At 40.8% G+C, this 26,662-nt stretch overlaps 1 protein-coding gene across 5 annotated transcripts in view; it reads left to right on the forward strand.

Moving 5' to 3' along the window:
- The window catches only part of THSD7B (thrombospondin type 1 domain containing 7B), a 512,613-nt gene that overhangs the window by 308,330 nt on the left and 177,621 nt on the right, over positions 1 to 26,662 (forward strand). For all 5 annotated transcript variants that reach the window (XM_051810239.1, XM_051810241.1, XM_051810240.1 and 2 more), the window contains 4 exons: positions 5,053 to 5,304; positions 12,742 to 12,911; positions 24,020 to 24,175; positions 25,885 to 26,082. In XM_051810239.1, the coding sequence (XP_051666199.1) occupies positions 5,053 to 5,304; positions 12,742 to 12,911; positions 24,020 to 24,175; positions 25,885 to 26,082 (776 nt within the window). The remainder of the gene's footprint in view (positions 1 to 5,052; positions 5,305 to 12,741; positions 12,912 to 24,019; positions 24,176 to 25,884; positions 26,083 to 26,662) is intronic.

The raw sequence follows: 26,662 nt of genomic DNA on the forward strand, positions 1-26,662 counted from the left end.
TTTGCTTTCACTGAAAGCATGTGAAACAAAGGAGCAGTGATGGCTTTTTCGTTTCCATAAGTAACTTTTTGGTGGTCAGGCATTGTAATAGGATGCCCAGGGAAGTGGTTGAATCATCATCCCTGGAAGGGATTGTTCAAAACCCATGTGGTTGTGGCACTTGGGGACATGGTTTAGTGTTGGACCTGGCAGTGTTGGGTTAATGGTTGGACTTGATGATCTTAGAGGCCATTTCTAATCTTAATGACTCTCTGATTCTGTGCTTGTTGAAATAGTGTCCAATAATGGCTGTGTTTTTCTCTGTTCTCAAACTGTGATGGGATCCAGCTGCCTCTGTAACCCCAAGATTTGAGACTCTGCCTGGGCAGTGCAAATGTAAGCCAGCATTTTTTTTTAATTAAAGCAGAGGATCTGGTGCATTAGGTTTTGGAGACACCAAATCTTAGACATCTTTACTGATGTTTGTTTGGATTATAGGACCCCCAGCTCCCTTTCCCTTTGGTCAGTTGTATGGCAGGCAAATATTCCCCATCATCACCACCCTGGTGCAGAAGGGGCTGGTGTTTCTTCTGCCAAAGAAACCTCTGCTGCACAGATTGAGTATATGATATTGCCAGTCCCCAAAATACCCCTGGCAGCTCTGGAGGTCCCTAAAATACGTTAGGAATCCTCAAAAGTATGCCTGCTAACATTGATTGCCAATTTCTAAGGGAAAAAAGTTATTTGATGCTGTTAGAAACATGGCAAGATTGTGTCCATTATGAGACCTTAATATTATTAGCCAAGTGCAAGGAGCAGGTAGTGTGTAGTCCAGCAGCCCGCAGGGCTGGATCCTTGATTACAGCATAGAGACCATTATAAAAAAAGAGAAAAAATGAAAATGGGTTGTTATCAGTGTGGCTTAGCTCACTCCAGGATTGTCTTGCTCTGCAGCACATGGGTTTGAACACACATTCCCCAGTCAGGCAAGGTACTTCCCAGGAGCCTTCCTGAGCTGCTGGGAGAGAGCCTGGCTGCAGAAGTGGTACCCTGTCCTCCTGGTGCTGCCTTTGTACCAGCAGCATGGCCATGGTGACAGCTTCTTAGTGTGTCAAATTATTTTGGAGATAATCCTTTCAGTGTAAAAGGTTTAACAATAACCACCTGCCTCATCCTGTAATGTGAGGAATTGCATTGGTACGGTTGGGAGAGGAAACCAGGGGTAATTTCTGTGCTGTGCCCAACCTGATTTAGTGATGCACAGCTCCTGGATGGTCTCTCTCCTTTTTCCAGCTGATAGACATGTTCCCACTCATTTCCTTGCAGTGGATGTGACGGCTCTGTGACTGTAGGGCATGTAGCACAAAGGCACTGAGCTGCTGGGAAATGTGCTATTTTTTGGTGAACTACTTTTTGTCCAGAGCAGAAAGATGGTGTGGTTCAGCTTGGGGCTGCACAATTACTGTGTCTCCTGGGTGTGTGTGACTGGAGATGGAGGAAACGAGCAGAGCTGCTCCATGGGAACAGCCTGGAGGGATGTGGAGCTGCACAGCCAGAGTGGTTGGTACCTGGAGCTGCTTTCCCTCCCCCTCTCTGCTCTTCTGTGTGTAGCTCCAGGACTGTGCAAGTGTAAAAGAGGCATGAGCAGGTTTCCCTTGGTCGAGTGTTTTGTGGTTTTTTAATAAGTGGTTTATTCCCCTTCAATACACAAGAGGCTAAGAGGGCACTCTGCCACTTGAGGCTCCGTGCTGCTGCTGACTAATGGATCCATCCTGCACCGCAGGCACCGCGACACAGGGATACAATTCCTGTAGTGCTACAGTGTCAATCCAAGTGCATAACACAGAAAAAAGCATCAGTAGTGTAAGTACTCTATTGTGTCACAGTTCCCAGATCGACTCCCAAGTAGAAGATCTAACCTGAGACATTAATACATGGAAAATTAGTTCGAAAACAGGGCTCTTGTAGTACCTCCTGCCCCCAGGACCTCCTTCCTCTCCCTGCTGGTTTGGATACAGCCACAGCAGCACAAATACGTGTCTCGTTTGCAGCCTCAGATCAGCGAGTGTCTCACATGTCTGGGCTTTATCTGTATTAGATCGTCCTAAATACATCTGCGACATGAAAGGCTGTGTCTGAATTTCATGCAAAAGAGTGTTTTTACATTTGTCTTTGTGTTGCTTGGTGTCACAATTAATTTGACTTGGACGCTCTGAATGAGTAGGTACAAGTTAATTAATTTTCTTTCTGTTAGGCAGTTGCTTGTAATTCTCCCTCAAAAGCCTACTTGAGCAGGATGGAAATTGCCAGCTCCCTGTCTTATTCACCTGGAGGTCAACAAAGTTACCCTCTTATTTTGTAGCAGGAGCAGTGGAGAGATTTTCAGGGACAGAAACAGCTATTCAGCCCTTGGCAAAGGCTTTTGCCAGTGCAGGGATGATTTCTCTGCAGGGGTGGCTTTTGCAGCCGGAGGGTCAGCGCAGGTTTGAATCCATTAGGAGAGATATTGTCTGGCTAAGAATTGGGACTAGCAATGTACATTTCAAAGAAGACCCCAAACCAGATTTTTAAAGGCTTCATTTTGTTCAGTGCTTCAGTAAAGATCAAGCAAGACTTAAATCTCTTTTGCAGTGGTGCAACCCCAAAAATGGATTTGGGTTTTCACACTGGTATCTGAATGGGGAGTTTTGATCACACTTTAAAATGTGAGATCAGTTACCCTCTGTGCTATGTTCTTAGATAAACTTGAGTTTTCTGGTACCATTGGTTAGGGCAGTATTTTGTCTGTGCTACTGTTTGATCTACTCAAAATCAGGAATTATTCTTTCTTGTTAGTGTTCGTGGCACTAGTGGCACATCTGTTAAAAAAATATTGAAAAGGAAATAAGGTGACCATTCGTGTGACTGCACCTAACCTAATGTTCCAAAAAAAAGACTCAAAATCCCTTGGTTAGTAAGTACATGTATAATGATTAGTACTTTTCAGTCCTTGGTTCCACAGAGCTGATGTTTTGTTCCAGAGACAGCTTTGCAATCAGTTGCATTTGACTTGTAACAGGGGAATGAGACATGTTTTTAAATTGTAAGCAAGAATATTTTTATTTTGAGGGGTCTATGAACATCACAGGCTGTTTGTACTTTATGAAGTTGTTTAAATAAACCTCAGTAAATTCATGCTCATAGCACCTGTGAGATGAATGAGTTTTATTCTGGGTGAAGACATTAAGACCAAAAGTTGTTATGCTTTTTTCTTTTTTTACATTGGAGTACAAATATAAACCACTAAATGCTGTATTTTGCAGGTGGTTGAGGTTCTAGTCAAACTTGATGTGTATCAGTGGGAATATTCCTATTGACCTTTGTGAAAAGGGGACCAATTTGTAGGCTGGAGAAGCGAGTGAATGTCCTTTATCTTCTCTGCTCCTGCCTGTGAGGCTACCTGGCAATCCTGAAATGATTGCTCCAGTCTATTTTCTTTGGAAGGAGTTAGGTTGGTCAAACTGTGCTGTAAGTAGTAACAAGGGAGGTAATGGCTGGTTTCCTGGCAGCAGCTCTGGATTTCACACCTTTTAAGTGTACCTGTATTTGCTCCTTACAGTTGGCAAAAGCTTGACCACAAGTAACTGGAGACCGGAGAAGACAAATTTAGAGTTCACACTGACTTCATCATGTGTGGTCTTAATTTCAGAGGCCAGTTTGCATGATCTGTATAACACTATGCAGAAGTCAGAAAATCTTGTTTTCTTTTTTCCTGGTGATTTCTTTTTTCTGGGTTTCATCTCTGTCTGCCCCATCCTGCCCTCCATGATGCTTCAGTGGTATCTCTGCTCATACATCCCTCAGTCCTCCTTTGGTATATCCTTTTGTCCTCTGCTACCTCAGCTATCCAAGGTTTTTGAGACAAGAAAGGCTTTTTTCCCATTTTGGGGGAGGAGAGGTTACCTTCTAGAGTCACAGAATTGTTTGGGTTGGATGGGATCTTAAAGATCATCTAGTTCCAACTCCCCTGCCATGGGCAGGGACATCTTCCACTAGACCAGGTTGCTCAAGGCCCCATCCAATCTGGCCTTGAACACTTCCAGGGATGGGCCAACCCCTTTAGTTGGTCTCTGGCCAGGGTGAGGTGGAGGAGCCACAGCTGTGCTCTCTGGGGTCTCCCCCAGCACCCTCTGGGCATGAGAGCCATCAGCTGGCTGAGACAAATGGAGGAGCAAGGAAGGATGGTGTCCTTAGTCTGCAGGGTTGTCTTCTCCCAAAAGTATTTGCTTCATTTGCCATACTTTCTATATTGTGAAAGTTTATTGTAACCTTGGAACTCTTAAAAATGTTATTCTGGGACTTTGTATCTCGATACCAAATCTCAAGAGTTGGCAGTTCTTAGAATTTGGTTTCCTACTATACTGGGCCTTGTGTGGTGTCTCGACGTGCTGCAGAGTGAATGGGATCGTGTCCTGATGTCATCAGGAGTAACTGAGTCCCAAAATATAGTCCCAGTTGCAGCATTCCTGGGTCTCTGGTGGTTTGTCAGGTTTGAAAACTCTCTAACCTTGTTTGACAGCATGTGTTTGATAAGAGCCTCACAGAACTGACACTGTTCTTATTAGTGTGGGACTAACTGTTTTTTAAAAGAGCAGAGTTTCTCAGCAGGACGTGCTGACTCCTGGTTGGACGGATGGATAGAGGATATCTCATCCTGTGTATGGGATGTGGGAATGGTTACCAGTGGCATTGTTTTTCTTGAGCTTGCATTTTGTTGTCCATTCTGGATAAACTGTGAAATTCTAACTACAGAGGAGCAAATATAATGCCTTTCTCATCTGTTTAACCCAAAATAAATGAGATATATTATTTACAAACTACTCGTTCTGAAACACTGCACCCAGAGCTTGCTGGAAATGTGTTATGTGCACTGCATTGGAGCTCCTCTGACTTTCATTGTATTCCTGTTGATGCAGATCTTCTGATTTGCCCAAAATGGCCATAGATTTCTTCTTTGGGGGTTTGGCTTGAAAAAGAAGAAAGGAATTTTTTAAGCAAGACCTTCTCAGCTGTTGTACTGTGTTCTTGTCGCAGCCTCTGCCTGCAGGATCCCGTCCCTGTGACCGCCAAGTCCTGTGTCATCCCTAAAGACTGTGAAACATCCCAGTGGTCCCCGTGGAGCTCCTGCTCACGGACCTGCAGCTGGGGAGATCCCACGCCAGGATTCCGGAGCCGGCGCCGCAGCGTGCGGAGCGTGGCCGTGGGCACTGGGAAGCCGTGCCCGGAGCTGGAAGAGAGGGAAGCCTGCAGCGTGGGAGGGAAGGAGCTGCTGCAGCCCTGCCCCAGGTATGGTGAGAGCTTTTAGCCCAGTTTTTGGAAGTAAAGAAGCCCCTGTTTGCTGACTTGCCTCGTGCAAAGCAGATCCTCATTGCTTGGTTTGTGCACGGAGAGGGTTGTGTGTTGTGCTTTCTGTGTCTAAGACATCATTGATTTGATCATTGTTAACTATGATTAGTGGTGTTATTTATTGTTAGTAATGTTCTTGTAATTGTTTCTATTGTTGTTATTGCTATTACAATAATTACAGTTACATATGGAAAATTAATTTAAATTACATCCACTACAGTTTATATTTTCATATTTTAAAAACTGGGAGCAGAGACTCTCGTTGTCTGAAGGAGCTTTGGTACTGATTGCTGTTTCAGAGAATTTCCTCAGCTGCACAGAGACTGGGCAGGTCTCTATGACTGTGCTTTTAATGGCTTTGAAATTGTAATTTTTACATAAGATTTAATGATTCCTCTTCATCTCTCCTTAAAAAAATCCCAGTCCTGCTTGAGGAAAATGGGAACTGATCAGAGGTAATAGCCTGGACTTTACTCAACTTCTCTCTGGGTACTTCTTGAAATGGGAAACTTTGCAATCCCTGAGAGCTTGTTTGGTTTGTGGCAATCTTTGTTCTGGCAGAAGGAGAGGATCTCCCCTTTCTGGTCTGCAAACTCATGCCATTGTTCTTGGCCAGGCTGGTATGGGAGGTTGATAGTGTGATTTGCAAAGCAAATAAAATATTGCTTGATTTTTTGTGTGACATGTTTTCAGATTGATTGTAAAAAGCTTTGGGATTGATAAAATTTTATATACATTCAGACAAATCTCCCTGTCTGTGCATGAATGTGTTTAATAGGAGATCTGTTCAGTGCTCAAGTCATGAGTTTCTGGGGCTTTGCCAGACACTGCCAAAACCTTCGATAAAGCCTTTGCAAGATATATTTCTTAGGAAGGCATCACCTGTAAAAGTGTCTCTGTATCATTGTGCTCATTCAAAATCAAATGCTGATCATTTTTATGCACCCTGCCAGCAGAAGAGAGGAAGTATGAAAAAAAAAATATTCTGTTGCTTGATTACATCCTCCGAAAAAGGCTCTTAGAGAGTGATTTTTGCTCCTGCCCCAGCGCACATGATTTCAAAGACAATAGATTAGCACATTGTCTTGCTGATTTTGTGCAGGAGGGTGGGTGCAGTGACACCTGATTGGGGGAGACTGGCTGGGTTGTCTTCTCCCAGAAGTGTTTGCTGCATTTGCCATACTTAATCAGGGAGCGAACAGCCGTGGGGCTGTGCCCACTTTCTCACCTCTGCTTTTTGACATTGCACTTTACTGAAGGGCAAACGGCTGTGTAGAGACAGGAGAACCCAAAAGGTGAGAATCTGCGTTAACACTGATAAATTTTTGGAGGTGCCACTCTTTCTGTAGAAGGAAACCTGTTGTTCTGTCAGTGTATTGCTGCTGTGCCCAGGTTTTCGTGACTCTGTGAACTCTAAAACCTTCCCCATCTTTCCATGCCTCCATACCTTGAGGCAACACCTCCAGGGCAGTATCTGCAAGAGCAGGAATAAACTGCCTAATGTGCCAGCTCAGAAAAATAACATTAAACTTGCAGGTTAATAGAGCCACTTAGCTAAAAATATTAAAAAACACAACTCTGGTATTTAGTTAATTGATATTTCTAGGGATGTAATATCTCAAAATGCAGGTGGTAGGCTATGACCTTCTCATACTGTGCAGTGTTGAGGAGAATTTTGCAGTAGTGCCTGGTTAGTAGACTGATTTTTCCATTCAGTACATACAGAAACAAGCAAGGATGAAAATCTGTAATACTGCAGTATGTGCTGGGGGTTTACCAGACATAAGGCTGTGTGGACCAGAATTTTGTGTGAGTGAACAGAAACTCAAAATTTAGATGTTATTTAGGTGTCAGCAGCTGGTAAAGTATACTATTGGTCCATAATACAGTTTACAGCCTGGTGATTTGGTGTTGCTCTTTGGGAACTGGTGACAAAGCTACTGGCAGTAGCTCAGATTGGAAAGCAGTGGCTTTCAGCCCTAGAGGGATGGAGTGTTAATCCCTGTGAAATAATATAAGAAGCCTTTGATGCTCCTATTCTCCTTATTTCACCATATTCTCTTTGCAGTGTAATACCTAGAAAGATTATGCTTTTTTCCCCCTTAAATATATGACATTTCATTTGTGGCTTTGCTGGGGCTTACCAAACAGTTATCTTTTCTTTCTTCCTCTTACGAGAAGATGATGAATTTAAGGAGATTCTATAGCAGAAATAAAAGGCTCTTTCCTTCATTTGTCTGGTCTCAACACAAGCCATTCCTTTTTTCTTTCTTGTGTTTGACTAATCAGATTAGTCTTAAAATTTCTTAAGGTGAGACTTGTATTTACTTTTCCAGTTCATGGAAATACACTCTAGGCTAATTTCTGGTTTATTTTGAGACAAGCAGCCTTTCCTTTAGCTTTATTCTTTGGGTAAGAATTTTCAAATGCGTGCTGCAGGCACAGCAAAGAAAATGGGTAATGACACAGACCAGAAGCAGAACAAGCCTCCCCCCCTGAGAAGGAAGGGGACTACAGACAAATTCTTATTATATTAGGGAGAATATTAGGAAGAAATTCTTCACTGTGAGAGTGCTGAGGCCCTGGCACAGGTTGCTTAGAGAAGCTGTGGTTGCCCCATCCCTGGAAGTGTCGAAGTCCAGGTTGGATGGGGCTTTTAGCAGCCTGGTGTAGTGGAAGGTGTCCCTGCCATGGCAGAGGGGTTGGAACTGGGTAATCCATATGATCCCTTCCAACCCAACTCACTGGATGATCCCACGGTTCTCTAGAGGCTGTTCTTTAATGCAGGGGCAGAGAGCACCCCATGGGTGAATGAAGGGACATGTGGGCTACATCCTCTTACATGGAAAAGCAACAGATAAAGAGGTAACACTTGCAGAGTTGTACTCAACAGAGAGAGATGGGTGAAATGATATCCCAGCTCCTAAAAGGATCCAGAGAGGAAAAAAAATACCTTAAGGCTCAGAACTATTCTGTTAAATATTATCTCTATGTCCATGGCAAGGCTTCAAGTTAAACATCCCGTCACAGGTAGGTGGCAAAGCTGTAAATTTGCTGTTAGATGGGAAGGGCTTTTAATTTTATGACTGAAGTTTACAAAGGCTATTGTAATCAATAGTTTAAATGCAAGAAAATAAAACACGTTAACTGCATGTAAGACTCCAGAGCTTTGTGCTTTGTTTTACTTTTGGTTATTTGCTCTGAAAGGATTAAGTGCTTAAAAAGCTTAAACACATAGGAGGTGATTCTGTTTTCTTTTATTGTGGTATAAATTTGGGATACTTCAATTAAAGTGAATGGGTTTATACAGGTATAAAACTTGTGTAAACACTAAGAGCGTAAGTCCCGTAGACTAAAGACACCAGGAGGTTACTATAAATCGGAAAGATATTGAGCACTTGTTTGTTGCATAACTGTCACTGAGTCATGGGTTTTAGAACAATGTTTTATATCTTTCTTATCCTGGATGTGTAGCTTTTGTGTTTGCTGAGAATAGATAGATTTTCCAGAATTACGATTATGTCTTTATGTCGTTCATTTTGCTTGTGGTTGCCATGTTACAAGACAGGGATTTAGAGAAAAAACTCTCTTCGCTTTGTTGGAAATTCAAAGCTTTTCAAAAGTTAAATGATGGAAAATGGGAAAGTTTTAAGACCTGATTTTTAAAAAAAGACTTGAGGTTATTGCTGAGATACAGGTGTGATAGTGTCACTTTGTAAATGAGGCTCATTATGCCCAAATTAAAGACAAGACATTAGTGTGAAGTAGGAAAGAGTGGAGTGGCAATGCAGTGAATAGTGCTGCTAGGCTCTGGAGCTACACTGCAGGAGTGGTAGCAACTCTACTCTTCACCCCTTTGACCATCACTGGTCTTGGGCAGGCAGCAGTGACCTCCAGCTTTGTTACCTCCCATTGGATCAGGAATGATCCCTGGTGAAGCTTTGGTTATCCATCTCCATGCTGGATGATTTGTCCTGCAGTTGCAGGTGGGTGTCACAGCACAAGAGCAGACTTTTGCCATGATTGGAACAGAAACCTGCAGGACCTGCTCTTCTGCTTCTTCTGCTAACTCTTTAGCAGGGAAATTCTGAGCACTGCTTATGATGTGAAAGCCATTCAACTTTACTGGCCAAGTTCCCTCCTGGATACCTCAAGGACAAACTTCATTGTTCCTAAACCAGCATTTTTTGTTTGCCAGTTTTCTTAAGCAGCGTGATACAGCTGTCTGGGGATTCTGGAGTTCCCCATTTGGGATGTTACCTTGATCTAACCATCATCAGTGGGGTCTGTCTTTGAAGTAGCTGGACTTCCTGTACCTCAGTATTGTCAAAAACTGGAACAAGCCTATTGGGAAGCCAAAGGGAAGGGCTGAGTTATTTTAGCTATAGTGAGAGGTCTGTTGATAAATGGGTCACAGCTAGGACTGCAACTATAGTTTGCATCAGTCTCATGAGACATTGGTAGGAGTTAAAATGAGATGTTAAATCTATTGACATCTGAAATTGTTGTCAGTGACAGGTTTTGGAGTAAAGATCACAAGAGCAGACTGGAGCTGACCAGCTTTGGCTGCAGTGTGTTATGTTCCTCCTAATTCCTGAGTTACCATAATCCTCACCCTCTGGGGATGGAGTGTCTGGATGGATTGACCCCTCAGTTTAACATGGGTACAGCACATTTTTGTTATGGTTTCTCGGTGGCTTTGGTCATCTGCAATCAGTTGGAGAAATTACAGTCATGTAAACTCACTGTGGATATTGCTAATAATTTGCAAGAGTTTGCCAAAGTCAAAAAACACCCCAAGTATTTTCCAACCAGTAATCTCATTTTTTTTAGCTAATGGCGATTAATAAGCCTCTGTTTAAATATAAATAGAGATTATGCAGCCTGTTTCTCCCTGTTAAATAATGTTAATTCTCATTGTCTTTAATGTAGTCCATAGGTGGGCAAATGAATGCCAGGTATTGGGCATGCTCCTTAAAACCCTGCAAAGATCTGTCCAAGGTCACCATGTCCATCAGGAATGGTTGTGCGATGGGTTTCCTACTCAGTGGGACAGCAATCTCTTGGATACATTTCTGGGGTAGTGGGCTTCTTAATGGCAGTGAAAATGTTTTAAAAAAATGTTTAATGCTTGGAGATCATGATTTGGTACAGGAAAATTCCATGCAGCTGAGGGCATGTCCAGCTGGGAAAAAGCAAGATGGGCTGATGGGGCTGAGGCTTGGAGCTGGTGAGAGCAGCACAGGCATCGGCTGGGCTCCGATAGCTGTTCCTTATGGACTGCTCAGCAGTGGAACACACTATCCACTTACTCTGGGAGAATATCTAAAGGGATTTTTTTTTTTTTAAGATTCAGGAGTTGATGAAGTTTAATTATCTCAGAGCTCAGATTTAGTTATTTTGCATAATTTTAATCACTGATGGCCTAATTTTCCTAGGTGTTAACTCCCGCAGCTCACGCTGAATAGAGAAGCAGATGCTCACACCTCTGGAAATGAGGCTTTAGGATCCAGAGTTCACAGCTGACTTCCTAAGCCAGATATTAACAATGAGTTTTTCTTTAGTCAGGTTTTTTTTCCAATAAATGCTTCCTTAAAAGAACTATTTCCATGGCTGTGGGAAGATGTGTGTGTTCTCTGTGTAAGCTTTTGGTTTTGAAAGTGTAGACCTGAAAAGCACAATGTCCTGAAGTGCTGTGGAGGAGGAATCCTCTTCACCCAATATTTGATGAAGAGCACTTTACTTTTCATTGCCTGTATAGTAAGGGGAAGGTTGCATTTAACACTGCAGGCCCAAGAAATGGGATTAGGAACTACTACAAGAAAAAATTCATGGCTGTGCTTTATATATTATTGGAGTTGAGCTATTTGACACTGGTCATGTGAAAAGTATGTTCTTCATTGTTTTCTCTGTTGGTGATAAACCCTATGAGTGTATCCAGGTTTGCACCTGTGTTATTTAAGAGAGCATGACAGCTCATCCAAACAGTAACTGTAAATGAAAAGTAATTGACAGCATTCACAAATGTTTTCCATGAGTATGTTACAAAATTCAGAAGTGCTTTGTGGCTGGAAATCATTTTATGCCCATACTTACAACATAAGAAGTTTAAGAGAACATTGATGTGTGCTCAGACAAATTAATATATTTATTTTTCATATAATTTTGAGATGCATGTTTCCTTGCCATAGCTGTAGTCAGGAACATATACTTGCCATGAGGAATACAGGAAATTAAGATGGGAAGGCTTTTTCTGCAGAGACACTCCGTTGTGTTTGAGTTTCCAGAGATCAGTCAGCAGCCAACAAACACTCGTAATTTTGACAACTGTGGATCTGCTGTAAGAAGAGAGAGCATTTGTCTGGAGGATTAAAGAAGGAAATTATTTTACATAGTTTACATTACACAAACCCCAAAGATTGTATGGAAAAGAGGAAACTATAAAATTTAGAGGAATGGAGGAATAAAGCAGCAGAAGTGTGAACAGATTGTTATAAAAACAATATTGCCTAAGATTTGCATTCAGGAAGCTCTGAAAGACTTTGAGCTCTTATTTACTCCCCTCATACTGTGACCTATGAGTCAAAGTGAATTATGCCTGTGAAAACTGTTATGTTAGAAATATGCTCTGCATTTCCAGACACGATGGGGGTATAACTCTCACTTTCCATGGATACACAACACCGTTTTCCCTACGGTTTTAATAAGTTCTTCCTGGCATTTAAGCTGGTACACACCAAAAACTATTGTGTGCACAGCATTCACCTGTCTGTGCCCCAAAACATTATCCTGACTTGAGAACCATTAATGCTCTTTAGTTGTGAATGGAGCGTAGAATAAAAGTATTTTTATCTAGAGCTTGCTGTGTATCACAGCTTCTGGGAACTGGAATTAACTGAGCTACTTTAGCCAATCCCTTGAAGGAATTGTCCCCGCAGAAAATCCACCTGTGCTTGGAGCTCCATTGTCATATGCAGGATTTCAGCTATTAAGTGCATTTCAGAGTGAGGTGTTCAGCTCTTGGCAGAGAGGGGTGGTTTAGTGGTTGGAGCCACATGTCTGAAAACTAGTTTTCACACTTAATCAAACCTCTTAATCTTCACTCCTTTTTTACACCCTGCTCAGAGGTGTTGTCAGGATGATTTAGTGTTTCAGAACGCTTCGGAGATTGGTGATCTGGGAAAAGTTTTACACAAGCGCACCAGACACATAGCAAATACTTAACCTGTGTAAATTTAATGCTCAAAATGTTTCAGAACGTTCCCTGTTTTGGATAGGGAAGTGCTGCTATAAGGATTAAACCAATTATATTTTGTCATCCAGTGAAGTACCTCTCCCTTCCCCATTGTCTTTACCTGTTCTGTTTTATTTCCAAAGGTTTGCCTGGAGAACTTCTGAATGGAAAGCTTGCCAGGTGTCTCTCCTCCTTGGCCAGCAGGACCCTCACCACCACAGGCACGCAGGGCTCTGTGGAGGTGGCCTACAAACCCGGGTGGTCTACTGTGTCCAGATCACCATGGAGCTTGGGACACACCGGCTGAAGGAAGGTACGTGTGTGGGGTCACTCTCAAGTGCTGGCCTAAGTAGGTCTGAGTAAGGAAACAGGGGAAGAAAATAAGGAGATAACATGCAGTCATTGGTAGCCTTTGACTAGCTGATGCCCTCCTGGTATCCCTGCTCTCCAAGGCAGGTGTTACTTGGCATCAGAGGGAGGATGTGTTGCGTGGAAGTACCAGGAGCCACACCCTTCTTGGATGAATTGCTGCCACTTCTGTTGTTCGCTTGTGCTGGGAGAGTTACAAAGGATGAAGGAACTAAATTTTGCTTGGAGTTGACTTTTCTTCCTCTCTCATATATCAGGTAGCCCAGCCCCTCGGTAGCTGAATGCATTTATCTGTCGTGTAGTCCTGGTTTAGAGTATAAAAAAAGATGTCACACTCCATTCGGGATGTGGCTTTAGCCTCTGCTTCAGATTGATACACAGTCTTTCTTGTGATTCGAAGGGGAAAGCAAAAGTAATATTGTCACAACTTCTGAGCAAACAGAAGGTTTTTGGACTCAGGAAGTGAGTTATATTTCTTTTAGAAGAATAATAAGTAGTTACAGATTCACCATGAATAATTCATCATAGGCTGTTTTATTTACTCGATGTAGTGCTCTTGTGGAATGTGTTTTTGAGCAGAGATGTAAGATAATAACAACACAATAGGATATCTTAGATTTATTTACTTACAGAGGCAAAGCAAATGTTTCCTGGATGCCCAGTGTGTGTCCCAGCATCCCACACAGACTCTGAGTTTGTGCATAGTGGCTGCTCCACCTCTCCCAAACATCTGGCACCACTTTGCTCTCCCAACACAACACGCCTCTGTTCTGCACAGGTGTGTGGTGCACAGGGCTTTGAAAGCTAGAAAAGTGCTGTTGATGAGAGGTGTGGGACATTTATTAACTGTCTTCATCCTGCTGACCACTTCTGTGGTCCATGTGACCACTCTGTGTTAGGCTGGTGAGCAACAGGTTTGAACTGACTTTATTCGCACGTTATTCTTTGTCAGTGTTGTGAATTACCCCAGAGGATTAGAGGAGTGCATCTGAATTCCTTATACCAATACATCTTGTGACAGAAGCGGTGCTCTATATCCACTGTGTGATCACCTGCAGGTTTTCCCCTTGTTCAAAGTTCAGTTCAACTTAAAAGTTGCAAGCCCTCTTCTCAACAAAAAACCACCCCAAATGCACTGGGATACCTTTTCCTTGTATTTACAGTTATAACTTTTTAAAAAAAATAATTTCATATAGGCAAAAAAATTGAACATGCAGGGCAATTGTACAAGATATAAATTATTACTGTAGTTTCAAAGCAGTACTGGAGATGTACAGAAGTCCTTGGCAAGTGAGAATCCCATCTACTAGCAGCACAGTCACATGCAAATAGAAAGAGGGAAAACCTTCCCTGTTATCCCTCCCTAGCCAGTAATATTCAGTGTGTCTCATGTACTAGCTGATCAATTTTTGTTTTTTGAATAAATAAGGAATGACATATATTTGGGCTTTTTTTCTTCTGGCAATCTGAACTGACAGAATACTTTTATTCATCACTAGGGCATCTCATATTTTATTGTACCAGTTTTTCAGTGATGAGGAGAAGATGAGGAAGTTAATCCTCTATGTATAAGCAAATATAGAGCCTAATTGCTACCATCAAAAGTACAGTAATTTTTCTTTCTTCACCTCTTGAGTGTCCTTAGAGGGATCATTCAGGAATCAAACAAGCGAGTCTAATAGGATATTACCATCCATCACAGTTGTTATTCTTCTAGTTACTTCCAATGAGAATTTGGACCTAGGCCCAATGACATATGTGAAAGAAGATTTTGTCCTGTGGTCTCTCCAGCAGCATTCTTGGAAAAATATGTAGAATCCTGGTTGGAGACAGGTACCATCTGTGATGTATTTATACACACTGCTCAAAGCTCTTTTATCCCCCAAGGATATCTCTCCCATTTTTCATTTGCTTAGTCTTCCCATCTATTTCTTCCTTTATTAAAATGTGTGTATTTGGAAAGAGAGCACCTGTTTTCTCGAGTCCCTATATATCAGTTATTCCAAAGGTTAAGTCTACAGAAATCTTCCTGTATTTTGATTATAAAATTCCAACTCGAAGATACTGGAAATGGAAAACTCTCATTTAGGTATTACTTTGAGAAGTGCATTGATAAGATTTCACATCTTTCTCCCTGAAGAGGTGACCTAACTAAGAAATCCCTGTCTTGATCCAAGTGAAGTTATATATTTTTTAGGCCTTAAGGAGGAAGCCCATACTTTTAACATGGGTGAGGAGTATTTGGAGGCAGAATATCTTCCAGTCTTTGAAGTCCTTGGTAATATTCTTGCATGCTGAGATTGTTCCATCTAGATGAAGCTGTCAGTGAGCAGTTGGTAAACAGGTAAAGGGAACTCCACATCTCTACTCACTGTGAGGCTTTTGTTAATTTAGACTGAACTTTACCATGATTAGCTTTAAACAGATCTTTGTGTTTTCTTTAAGTATCTCATTGAATTTTAACACATTTAAATTTATAACTCTCAATTTTCACAGAGAGGTCGTCATCTAATACTTCAAGTTTATCGTTATTCTTTTGATATCCAGAGATGGAAGTAGCAAATTTGCATGTTGGAAATGATGTTGCTTTTAAGGAAGAGACAAAGTTTGCACAAAAAGTAGTGTAGAATGTGGAAATGAGGTATCTACAGTACAGCTCCAGTCTGTCCTTTCTGCCCTTCAATTCTGAGTACTCCCTAATCTCTGTGCCTGGACATCCTGTGTCTGGACCAAACTGTAGTCATGGTGGTGGTTACCCTTCTTTGTACCTCTTCACTCATGTGGAAGCTCTTTTAAATAAAGTAGAAAGGCAGACCCTCAATTTATTTTCAAAGCAAGACACTGCCACCATGGGACTCACATATTTTCTTCTCTTTTGCAAGTGGGCTTACAAAAAGAGGTAGGATTTTTGTGACTGTTGATTTTACAGAATTTTACATGAAATGTATTTCCCCACAATAAATTTTAGTTGATCTGGGTGAACATCACTGTCTAGCAATCCCCAGGGTACCAACAAAAAAGAGATTTGGTACAAGTAGGGAAGAATATTATGCAATGATCAGTTCATGAAACCTCTCCTAGTTTGGCAATGCAAATCTCCTCTCAATCACAATAAATGATTCCAATAATGTGGGAATTTAAATTGCTCTTAGGGTCTGGGAGTGGTATCTGTGTTTATGTTCAAACAGTTAATAAACATATGTGGTTCCTAGATTTAATCTTCTTCCTCAGGAATTTTTTATCTTCTCTTCTGAAGACCAGGTAGTATCCTTTTGTTTTCTGATAAATTTTCCTTTTTGGATTTATCTAGAAACTGTAACTCTCTATCAGTAGTCTTGGAGATGGCAGCCTTTATAAAACCCACCAGAAGCATTTCCTCTCTTCTCTGAACTAGTTGCCTGCTGTCCCTAGTGACTGGGATTGCTGTTCTCTCCATATTTTCTGTAGCTTTCTAACTAGGGAATCTGTCTGCCCTGTCATTCTTTCATAAAATTTGTGCCTTATATATCTTGACATTTTTTCTTTCTTACTTGTTTGAATGAGATCCAATTTGCCTCTCACTTTCAGAATTTTCTTATAATGTTTTTTGCAGCCTGCCTGCTTAAGTTTTAATTATAGGACTGAAAAGACTTTTGTGAAATGCTCTTCTCCCTTGAATCCTCTTTATTGTTTACCCAGCATAGTAAACTTGGCTAATAAAATATATCTCTTATTACTTTCTCACCAGCAAATCACTGCAGGTTCCTATCTTTTTAATCCTTGTTATTTTCCATCTGAAAATGCACATAAAATTCTTATACCTGTACGAGGTTCTAAAGTCTTGTCTGCAGTTTTTTTGCTTAATGATTGTCTCCATCATATTTGTCTCCTTATATTTATTTTTATTTGATCTTGAATTTCAATAGCAGGTGTGTGAGATAGTTGTACCTTCATTATTTTTGGATACCTTTTAGTGTTACCCTGCAAAGCTATTTCTTACAGAAATCTCTTTCCTTTGAGAGACATTCAGCCCTCCCCTGTTAGTAGACATATTATCTTGACTGACTTACTCCACTGTAGTTCCCCAGCCTATACTAATTTCTGCTTTATTTTTAGGATGCAATTCCACCCGGTTCATCTTAAATCAATTTTTTTTATAAATTTGTGTGTCACCAGCTGTAGCAGCAAAACCTCCTTTAGTCTGTTTAGAGTTAAGGACTTGGAAAATACTCAAGTACCTTTTCAGGTCTGATGGTTACTTTCTGATCCATCCCTGTGTGTATTCCCTTATGTAGTTTTGTCTTACAAGCCACTTTACTGACAGAATCACAAAATGGTCTGAAACTGAAACTGTTCCCCTGCACTTCCATCTAACTCCAACTTATATGACTCTCAAAATGATGATTTTATGGCCTTTATACTTTCTTGTTTTCCTCAAAATATTGAGCTTTCTTCCTACTGCTGATAGACAAAAATATCTATTCCTTTCTTATCTGATGAGTGAACTTTTCAGACTGTTCTTGATTCCCATATGGGAGATGTTTTGGCACTGTGTTTTATTTTCCAGAAAATGGTGCCTCTTTGGAGTTTGCACAGAGATTAATTTGAGAACTCCTTTCATTCGTATCTTGTATTATTCTCTGCTTTTCCTCATCTTTTTCTTTCTGCCCTTTTGTCTTTTTTAGCTCTAAAATATTCTGGTTTTCCTTCTTTGCTCTGTACACTGTTTCCTAATGAAGGTTACACATTTTTTTCCCCTGCAAGTTCTTTGTTCTGCTCTGAATCATGATCTTCCAGTGCTTGTCTTCTGGGGGATTAGTGTTTCAAATTGGTACATGTGGCATCTGTTCAGTAAACTATGGAAGTGGTTTTGGGAAGAGAAAAATACCAATGAAGAATCCGATTTGTGTGTGCCACCGTCCCCTTGGGTGCCAGGTGTCTTGTGAGCCACCAGGTCCAGCTCTTTAGAAACTGGAAGTTGGTTGTGCAGGTTGTTGTCATTTATGGCTGTTGCCATCCTGCATATTTACTGGGAAAAGACTGTGTTGATGGAGATAAGCTGCCTGTAGGAGTTGATGCAGGTTCTGCACTGTTGGAGTGAATATGAGCCCTGTGAGGAATACGAGCCCTGTATTAAATGCACACCTTTTTTTTTTTTTTTTGGTTTTGTTTTGTTCTTGTTCTTGCTGTTATAAATTTATGCTGGTGAAGCTGCAGGAATGAGAAGATTAATTTACTCTACGGAAATTAGAATTTAAGAACTTTGATGTTTAAATCCTGTTGTCCTTGTCTGGTTTATGAAGTTGAAAAAGAATAGGTTGGAATATATTAGTAATGAGAAAACTTGACTAGAACCGTGGTGGGGGAGAGAACTGATGGTCAGCAGTGGTGTGAAAAAAGCTTTCTTCTGCTGGCTCATGGTCCAGCAATAGGAGCATCCAACCTGGGGCTTAGTTGACCTGAATCCCAGAAACCACATTCTCAAGTGGAAGAACAACCCCCCCAAGGACCCCTCTAGTCCCAAACTAGCAAACTAGTTGTTTGTCCCTGGGATGACCGCACTGGCTTGAAAAGATGAGAAATACACCTCTGAAGTGTGAAATATATTCAGGGAAGTCTGCATCAGATTTATATTCTGGGATGCCGAGTTATTGATCTGTAAGCTCACCAAATGCTGAGCAGAATTTATGAGATACAACTCACATAATGGAAAAATAAATATGTAACAGCTGGCTTCTTCGGGGGAAACCCTTTAGAAGCAGGAGAGGAAATGATTTTATTCAGATCGTTGCAGTGCTTGACAGTAGTGTTTAAATGCGTATTTCAAAAATTTTAGTTTGAATCCATTAAGGAAAAAAGCATTTTCCCTAATGTCTTTTAGAGGTATAATATTTTCACTTCTTTCATGTCTTGAAACTAATTAAACTAAAATGAAGAGAATAATGTATAAAAGGGCTTTGACAGTGAAAGAAGTGTGCCTTTAAGAGATCCCTTATAAAGAATGGGCCTTTTTTTTTGTCAATGAGCTATTTGTTATGACCATGAAATAGTTATACTTTTATAAATACTTTTATTTGTATAGTTGGCCATGGTATCTAGCAAATAATGTGCAGCCCAGTTAGTTCACGTGAGATACGAGGTTTTGGTTCAGGCTTTTACCCTTGAAAGCTAAGATTTTAATTGCATCTGTATTTTTGTCATTATTTCCTGCCACTGGAACTGGATTCATTTTATTCAAAACAGTGATGGTTTGTTCTGCTTAATTTTGTCCTGTTGTTGTTATGAGGCCAGGGAGCTGCATTGTGTTCAGACAATAACATTGAGTCAGATGGAAAATTAAAAAGATTTGTATGTACGAGGCGACGCCACAAACTGGGACACTGTGGAGAGGGAACGGAGCCAACGGTGGCTGGGCTTGTCCTGGAACAGAAGACACTGGAGATAAATGAAATGAAATTTTCATGTGTTTTCTTCACTGTTTCTTAGGTTTTTTTCCCTGTTTTCCTTGTGACTTCTCTCACCCTCTCTGGTGGTCTGTCCCAGTGATTTCCAGCCTTTCCTGGGTAGCAGCCAAAAGGCTCAAACATCCCGCAGAGCCCTTTTTTCCTTCCCATCATTGCCTTCACTGCTGTCCCAGCATCCCTGTTGCCTCCACTGTTTTTCCTGGACACTCTTAATGACTTGTCACTTCTGGTCTGTTCAGTCATGTGGCTGCTGGTGGGAAGCCCCACGTTCACTCTGAATTTTTGCCAGATCTGTGGTTTCTGCTGTTAATCTCCACAAATTCTGCTGCAGCAAAACAATACAGTATTCCAGCTGGGATCACAGTCCTGTTGTACAGCAGAGGATATGGATACAGGGGTACTTTTTGCCTGTGTCACTTTAATAAAATTGTGAGGATCTTTATTGTTCTGGAATACATTAAACCATTGTTGCTCTTGGCAGTCCACTATTAACCCTCTTTCATGCTGTGATCAGCCTTCTATTCATACGTTGTTCCTTGTCTATTAAATAGGTTTTAATTGAAAATAGGACTTCAACTTTGTGCCTGGTGACTTCAAAACTAATTGATTCTTCCTAAAAGCCTAAAGGAACCCTTTCCATCAGGCATGGTGTGCATTAGGCTCCTTAATGGAGGGATGCAACGGGCTGGGATTGGTGCCATTTCCAGGCTACTTAAACTGCACTCACCACTTCTCCCTTGTGTAATATTTTGGTTTTGCTGTAAGTCTTTCAGGTTAGAGAAATTGCTTACAAACGTTGTGCTGGGTTTATCCCTATTGTGTTTTACACACAAAGGTGTTTTTATAGCATAACTCATTCCTTTGTGATTTTCTCAAGTAATTTCCCTTTGTATTGATCCAAGTGTCTTTGGTTTATAAGTCCTGGCAGAGGCAGTAAGAACTTTCACAAGGATTTGCCATCCCTTTCTGGTACCTTTCTCGTACCCTGGAAATCATTAATTTGGGTTAGTTTTGCCAAAAGAAATGGTAAACATATGGATTTATTTCCTTCAGAATTGAATATTACCTAAAATACGGTTGCACCAATATGTAAGACAGACCTGGTATCTCTGTGTGTATGCCAGATATGTTAGTGATATTTAGAAATGTCTCATTTTGATTTTAATATAAAAAATACTTGGATTTTCATTGTAAAAGGGAAATGTAGTTAAGGTCCAGGAAAAAAAAAAGTTATTTACCTCCTGAGGAGTTGAAAAACCGTATTTGACAGGAATCCCTGCATCCAAAATGCTACCCTATGCATTTCTCCCTCTGTCTGGTCAGCATTGCTTTTAACATAGTGTTGGTATGTGTGCCTGCAAGTATCTGTCCACATGACTGTATTCAAAGATAATTTATTTATTGGCTGAAAATTACATTATGGAAATAATCATATCAGAGCTGATTTCCTCTTCCACTCTTCCTCCAAGTCATTACCTCAGTAAAAATATATAGGGAAACAAGACACTTTAGAACCCAATTTATTATCTCCTGCTGGTAGCAATAACCTGAAAATAACAGCAAATAGTAAAATTCCAACTTGAGGCAAGACACTGGTGCTGGGAACAGCTGCAGTTGCATTTATAAAGGAGAGATTCAATATAACAGCTATAGAAATGTGCAATGTTTCAGAGGCTCCCAGATTAGTACTTGATTGCTTTTCCAAGTTTGTTCTATAGATTGGGAAGAACACAGGATTTTAAAAGGTAAGAACAAGTGTCATAAATAAGCTGCTACTTGAATCAGAGATGTTGCCTCCCCCTCCCACTCTTCACTTCCCTGGCTTCTGCCTTTCCCCTTCCCCTCCCCCCCCCCCCCAAAAAAAAAGGCTGATATTGTTCCAAGAAAATAGTTACACAAAAAGCACTTTTTCTATATGAATGTAGGAAAATGCCATTGCAGAGTCAATTATTGAAAAAATCAGAAGGCTGGCCTGTTCCTAAAGACATTTCTAGCAGTTGTGTTCATTTATCATAGGCATAATGTCAGGCTTTTTTCCTGAATAGGACATCCCCAGCCAGGCTACCTGTGCCATTTGGAGGCTGCAGTGTGGGAGGATTTCGGTGTTTAAAAGGTTCACAGAAAAAGTCCACTTTATCCTTAGTTTAAAATAAAAAAAAAAAAAAAAGAAAAAATTGTTAGGGTATGGAAGAATAGCAATAGAAAATCACATCAAGCTTTGAAATAAAAAGATGGAAATCAGAGATTTTAATCAAATGACTGAAAAGGAATGAAATTCTTTTAAAGAGGACTCTCCTGGTCCATCCAGTCCCTCTGGCCATCATGATGGAAACTGTTGCTCTCTGTACCTGCCTGGTGTTGGAAAAGGATGGTGTTGTATATGCATATACATGGTGTTGTAGTCAGTGTAGAGTGAGTAAAAGCTGGCACAGACCTAGAGTGTATTTGTGTATTTGATTAGAATAGTATTTGCTGATTTACCTTTTATGGAATATAAAGAACTACCTAAGGAAGTGAGTAATCAAACAGTCTTACTGCAGTGACAGGTAGGATGTTGGTCCTGGGAAAAGAACTCCCAGTGCTAGAATTAAATAGGGCATCAGCCCGAGGGAGGAGCAGGAGCAGGAGATGGTTAGCAGGGAGAAGAAGGCAGGGATTTCCTTCAGAATAGAAAGAATCCTTCAGAACAGGAAGACTTCCATGAGTCTGGGATGGCTGGTAGCCCTTTAATTTTTTGTGATCAATTTTTCTTGTTTTTCTTTTATCCAAAATCAGTTTAAAATACCCTTGGGCGCACTGGTTGGTTTTCAAGGCAGGAGAGCAATCTGACTTTATAGAATGGCTTCCATGTTTAAATAGTTAAATTCAATATAGAAATCTAAAAAGCAGTGAGGAGGAAAGAGCCATTCCTGGCACCGACAGACACCTGGAATTAGAGCAGAGTAGGACTGGACTTCATTCCTTGTGTTGACCATCTGCACTCAATTTTATTTCCTTTCATTTCTTCGGGTGAACTCTCAAAAACTGATACAGTTTTGCAAAGCTTGATGCTGAAAGGCAGGTTAAGCCATGCATGAGACTTCTTGGTAAAAGAAATACTCTTATCTTTAAAACTCTAATATTTATTTCATTCTGTCTGTCACTTCTCTTGCAAGGTCTCCAGAAAAGGTCTCTCTGTGTGAGCATTCAGGTGAATTGGATTTATACCACCTTGTTCAAATCTCTAAATGAACATGTCAGAGGCCTTACAGTGTCTCAGAAGTCATTCAGAAAATGGTCTTTTTTACTAATATATTATCTTTCAGCTGAGTATTAAATCACACTGTTGTTTAATCCTGTTATTCTGATGAGCTGGAATCATAAGCACTGATATTGTCTGAAGTCTCAGCTTCAGGATGTGCAAATCAAAATGTATGGGGATTTTGAGCACTGAAGTCTTGTGTTCAAAAAAAAAAAAAGAACTTGTGTTTTTCTTCAAATTATTCATTTTAAAGAAAGTGGTAAAATATCAGAAAAAGAAAAGATTACTCATATATTGGGCATGTTTTTATAAATTCTTTTCAAATCAATTCCATGCATGGAAGCAAAGAAAAACAGACATTAAAAATAAAAATGAGGATAAAACAAACTCAGTAGCTATAAAAATTAATGAAGTCTTGGTAATACCATGGCAGAGTAAACTCGAACAAGCCTTTTGAAAGACTTCTTTGATATTGATTTATCTAAAGAGACAGCCAAATTCAGCCCATAATGTAATTAAAATGCAATATCATATAATGACTCAGAAGATAGATTGAAGAGTCTTTCCTGTTCTTTTCGTTCCTTCCTCTGCCCCAAATAAAAAGGTGAGGGAAGTTAATTGAAACTAGAAATATCTAATGTTAAATGGAAATACAAAGAGAGTCAAATTTCCAGACTTATTGTTGGTATCAAGTAAACTGGTCCTTGGCAGAATTTGGAGTCAGCTCATTTCTGGGATAAAGAGGATTGGAGATCCATGCCTGGCAACTCCAGTAAATGTCTCACCTCCCAGGCATGAAAGATGCTTCCTGCATGTGTCTGCATAGAAGAAATCGAGATCTCTGCTCAATTTTATTGGAAGTAGATGAACAAAATTCAAAAGTATGGACCCTTCATCCATAATGCAGAGGTGGCAGTGCCCCTGAAGGGAACGGGGATGGGGAGATTCCCCCGTGCTTGGGTTTTAGTCACCTACCTCTGCCTGGCTCCCAGTTGCAACATGAACTTTTTGGATTTCCTTCTTAGATGTCTTTCTGTCCAGTCTGGTATAGAGAGGCCATAAATGCAGGGATTAGATTCCAGTTTATTGCTCCAGCATTGTTAAAAATCAGCACTGAGTTTAGATTTAAAACTCCTGTTTACCACTAAGCATAGTCTTAATTGGCTTGCTGAGTACTGACAATTTAGATCAAACTTCTACATGTCTTGCTGAACACAGGATTAACTTTTTGCTCAGGGAGATAAGACCCTGAAAAAAACCACTGGATTTTGGTGCACTTTGGAAAACTAAGGTCAGCAGTAAACTCCTGGAGCGCTGTCAGGGCGAAATTGCAGCCTTGATTTCCTTTTTTTTTCTTTTATCTCTTAGTTGCTAGACCAGTAGATGGGAAGCTGTGCCAGGGTCCTGCTCCCTCCAGCTCCCAGGTGTGTCACCTGCCGTGCCCGGCCGAGTGTGTGGTGTCCCTGTGGTCGGCGTGGGGTCCCTGCCTGCACGAGAACTGCCAGCACCGCCACGGAGCCAGAGGTGAGGGCAGCCCTTCTCTGTTCCTTGGGCAGCACTGAGGGGGTCTAAGGCAGGCCATGGAATATTACAATAACATTGCAAAGGCAGTGGTGTCAAATTCTACATCGGGAGCTTAATGTGTTTTCCTTTTAAAAATTAATCGAACATAGGATGAAGCTCTTAGGTGTGTGTAGTGGAATGTGACCTTTAAAAGCTTTTTGCAGTTATTTGTGTGAGAAATAAAAAAAAAGATAAGAATTTTTCAAGCTGATTCAGATCCCTTTATCCTGCACTGCACTTGTAAGAAAGGAGGATTTCTTGGGCTAGCAGCAGCCAGGCTGCTCCTCTCTGATTCCCCTTGGAAGTCCTGCTGCGTGCCCGGATTCCAGGGCAATGCAGCTGGCTGGAACGTGTCAGGACTAAGGTGCATCCCACAGCCCTGAAATCTGCAGTCTGCCTGACCCAAGAGCTTGTTCTATTCTCCTGGGTTTGGTTTAAATTCCTGAAGAAGGATATACAAATATAATTTAACCTCCCCTGGATTTTAATTGACTGCTGTACATGTTTGTTGCTGCAACATATTGAGATTCCTTGCAGAGCCTTTCCTAAGGCTCTGAGTTGGAAAGATGACTGTTGGAGTCCATGTCAGGGAGTGGATATTATTGTTTGGATATTACACTTTTCTGAAAACTGCCTAAGTTTGTGAAATGATTTGAACTGGTCAAAATTTTTCAAATTAAAAGAGAAATAATAAAAAATAAATCTTCAAATATAAATACTTGCAAAAGCATTTCACGTTTGAATAGTTTTGAGTAATTTCTTTTTACTTATTTGAGAACTGTGAAAGTTTGATCTGTTATGTTCTTTGGAATGTTTTATTTTTAATTTCCTTTTCTTTTTCATGGGCAGAACATTTCCACGTGGCCTCTGCTAAGGCTGTATATTTGCCCCTGCTCTGAGACTGTTGGAGGAAAGACCACCATATATTTTTTTCTGCCTTTTTCTCAGAATTCTGTGTCATTTACATAACAGGACATGCTGAAAGATACTTGTGTATTAGTTCTGCATTTTATGTAGCAACATGACTTTTGGCTTTATTCAGAAGGAGGTAGATTATGTAATCAATTCTATGATTATTTCTGTAACCTTTTTCTTCCACTTTACGTTTGAATCTTCCAGTTTAATAGGATGTCATTTCAAAGAGGTCTGATATGCATTATGTATCAGAAAACCTTACACCTTCATAAAGCAGAATACTAATTTCTTAGTAAACTGCTCTGCTGTGTCTCAAAACAAATCTTTTGGTTAGTGGATTCCCAGGCAGAATATAGATGTCCTTTATATCTTCAGTTCTTTAACTGTTCCTCTCTTTTTATATTAATGCTGCTATTGCATTAATGTATGCATCACTGGTAAATTTCTGTATTTTGACATGTGTATTTCTATCTGATGTTGATAAAAGGGAAAAAGAAATGTGAAAAATGTGGGTTGCTGGAATTCTTTTACACACTCAGATTTTTCATGGCCGAGCTGTGGGCACATACAGCCAAGTGGGCACATATAGCCAAGTAGACACATACAGCTGAGTGCCATCCCAGCCAATTCAGTTTGTAAATGTTGTACTCTTGTTTATCCCCCTGTTCCAGGTGCCCTGTATAGTCCTATTCCTGCTACGTGATTGTATAAATATTTTTGCCGTTGTCCAGTTAATTCGGTTCCGCTTTTTCCAGGCTTTAGGATGAGACAAAGGCAAGTGATTGTGGATCCAGTGGGCACCCTGGCTGGCTGTCCCCATTTAGTGGAGTCTATTCCTTGTGAAGACCCTCTGTGCTACGAGTGGGTCGTTTCAGAAGGAGAATGTGTGGCTGACCATGGGAAATGTGGGCCTGGACACCGCATCCTGAACGCCGTCTGCAGGAGCAGGAAAGGTGAGCAGTGGTATGGTCTCAAAAGCCATTTGTGGTTTTTTGTGTCTCCTTCTAAAATGACATTTTGCTGAAGACATTTGCGAGTATTTAAAGTATCTCTGTACTGAATTTTCATGGAAGTTTGAGCTTTTTGAGTTTGCTGTGTTGCTCATGAGAGCCTGGTGCTGATAGGACTTGGGATTTTGCCTGGAGCTTCCTCTTCTATTTTATCCTAAGGGAGATGACTCACCAGTGCAGGTCATGTGCTGTCATTCCTGGCCTTATCACCACAAAAGTGGGATGCTAGTGTCCTGGTTCTGCCTAGAATCCTCCCTCTTGCTCATCTTGTACTAAACTGAGGCTGTCACTCAGGTCAGCAGCACTATGGGCGTTCAAAATCTTAACCCAGTCCTTAGCATTTCTTCTATCCTCAGTTTTTAGTGTGTGGTCTGAATGTTTATCTTGTGATAACCCTGTTACAGTCATGAGAAGGGATGCTTGGTTGCGCTGCCAAAATTAATACAGGACTAAGATGTCACTGAAATGATTGTACCAAGTAATCCTTCACTTGGCAGCAGTTTGAGACCTGCAGTTGGAGACC

The sequence above is a fragment of the Manacus candei genome, unplaced genomic scaffold (genome assembly GCF_025592945.1).
Source record: "Manacus candei isolate 608988 ecotype Guabito, Panama unplaced genomic scaffold, ASM2559294v1 h1tg000077l, whole genome shotgun sequence".
NCBI classification, from domain to species: domain Eukaryota; kingdom Metazoa; phylum Chordata; class Aves; order Passeriformes; family Pipridae; genus Manacus; species Manacus candei.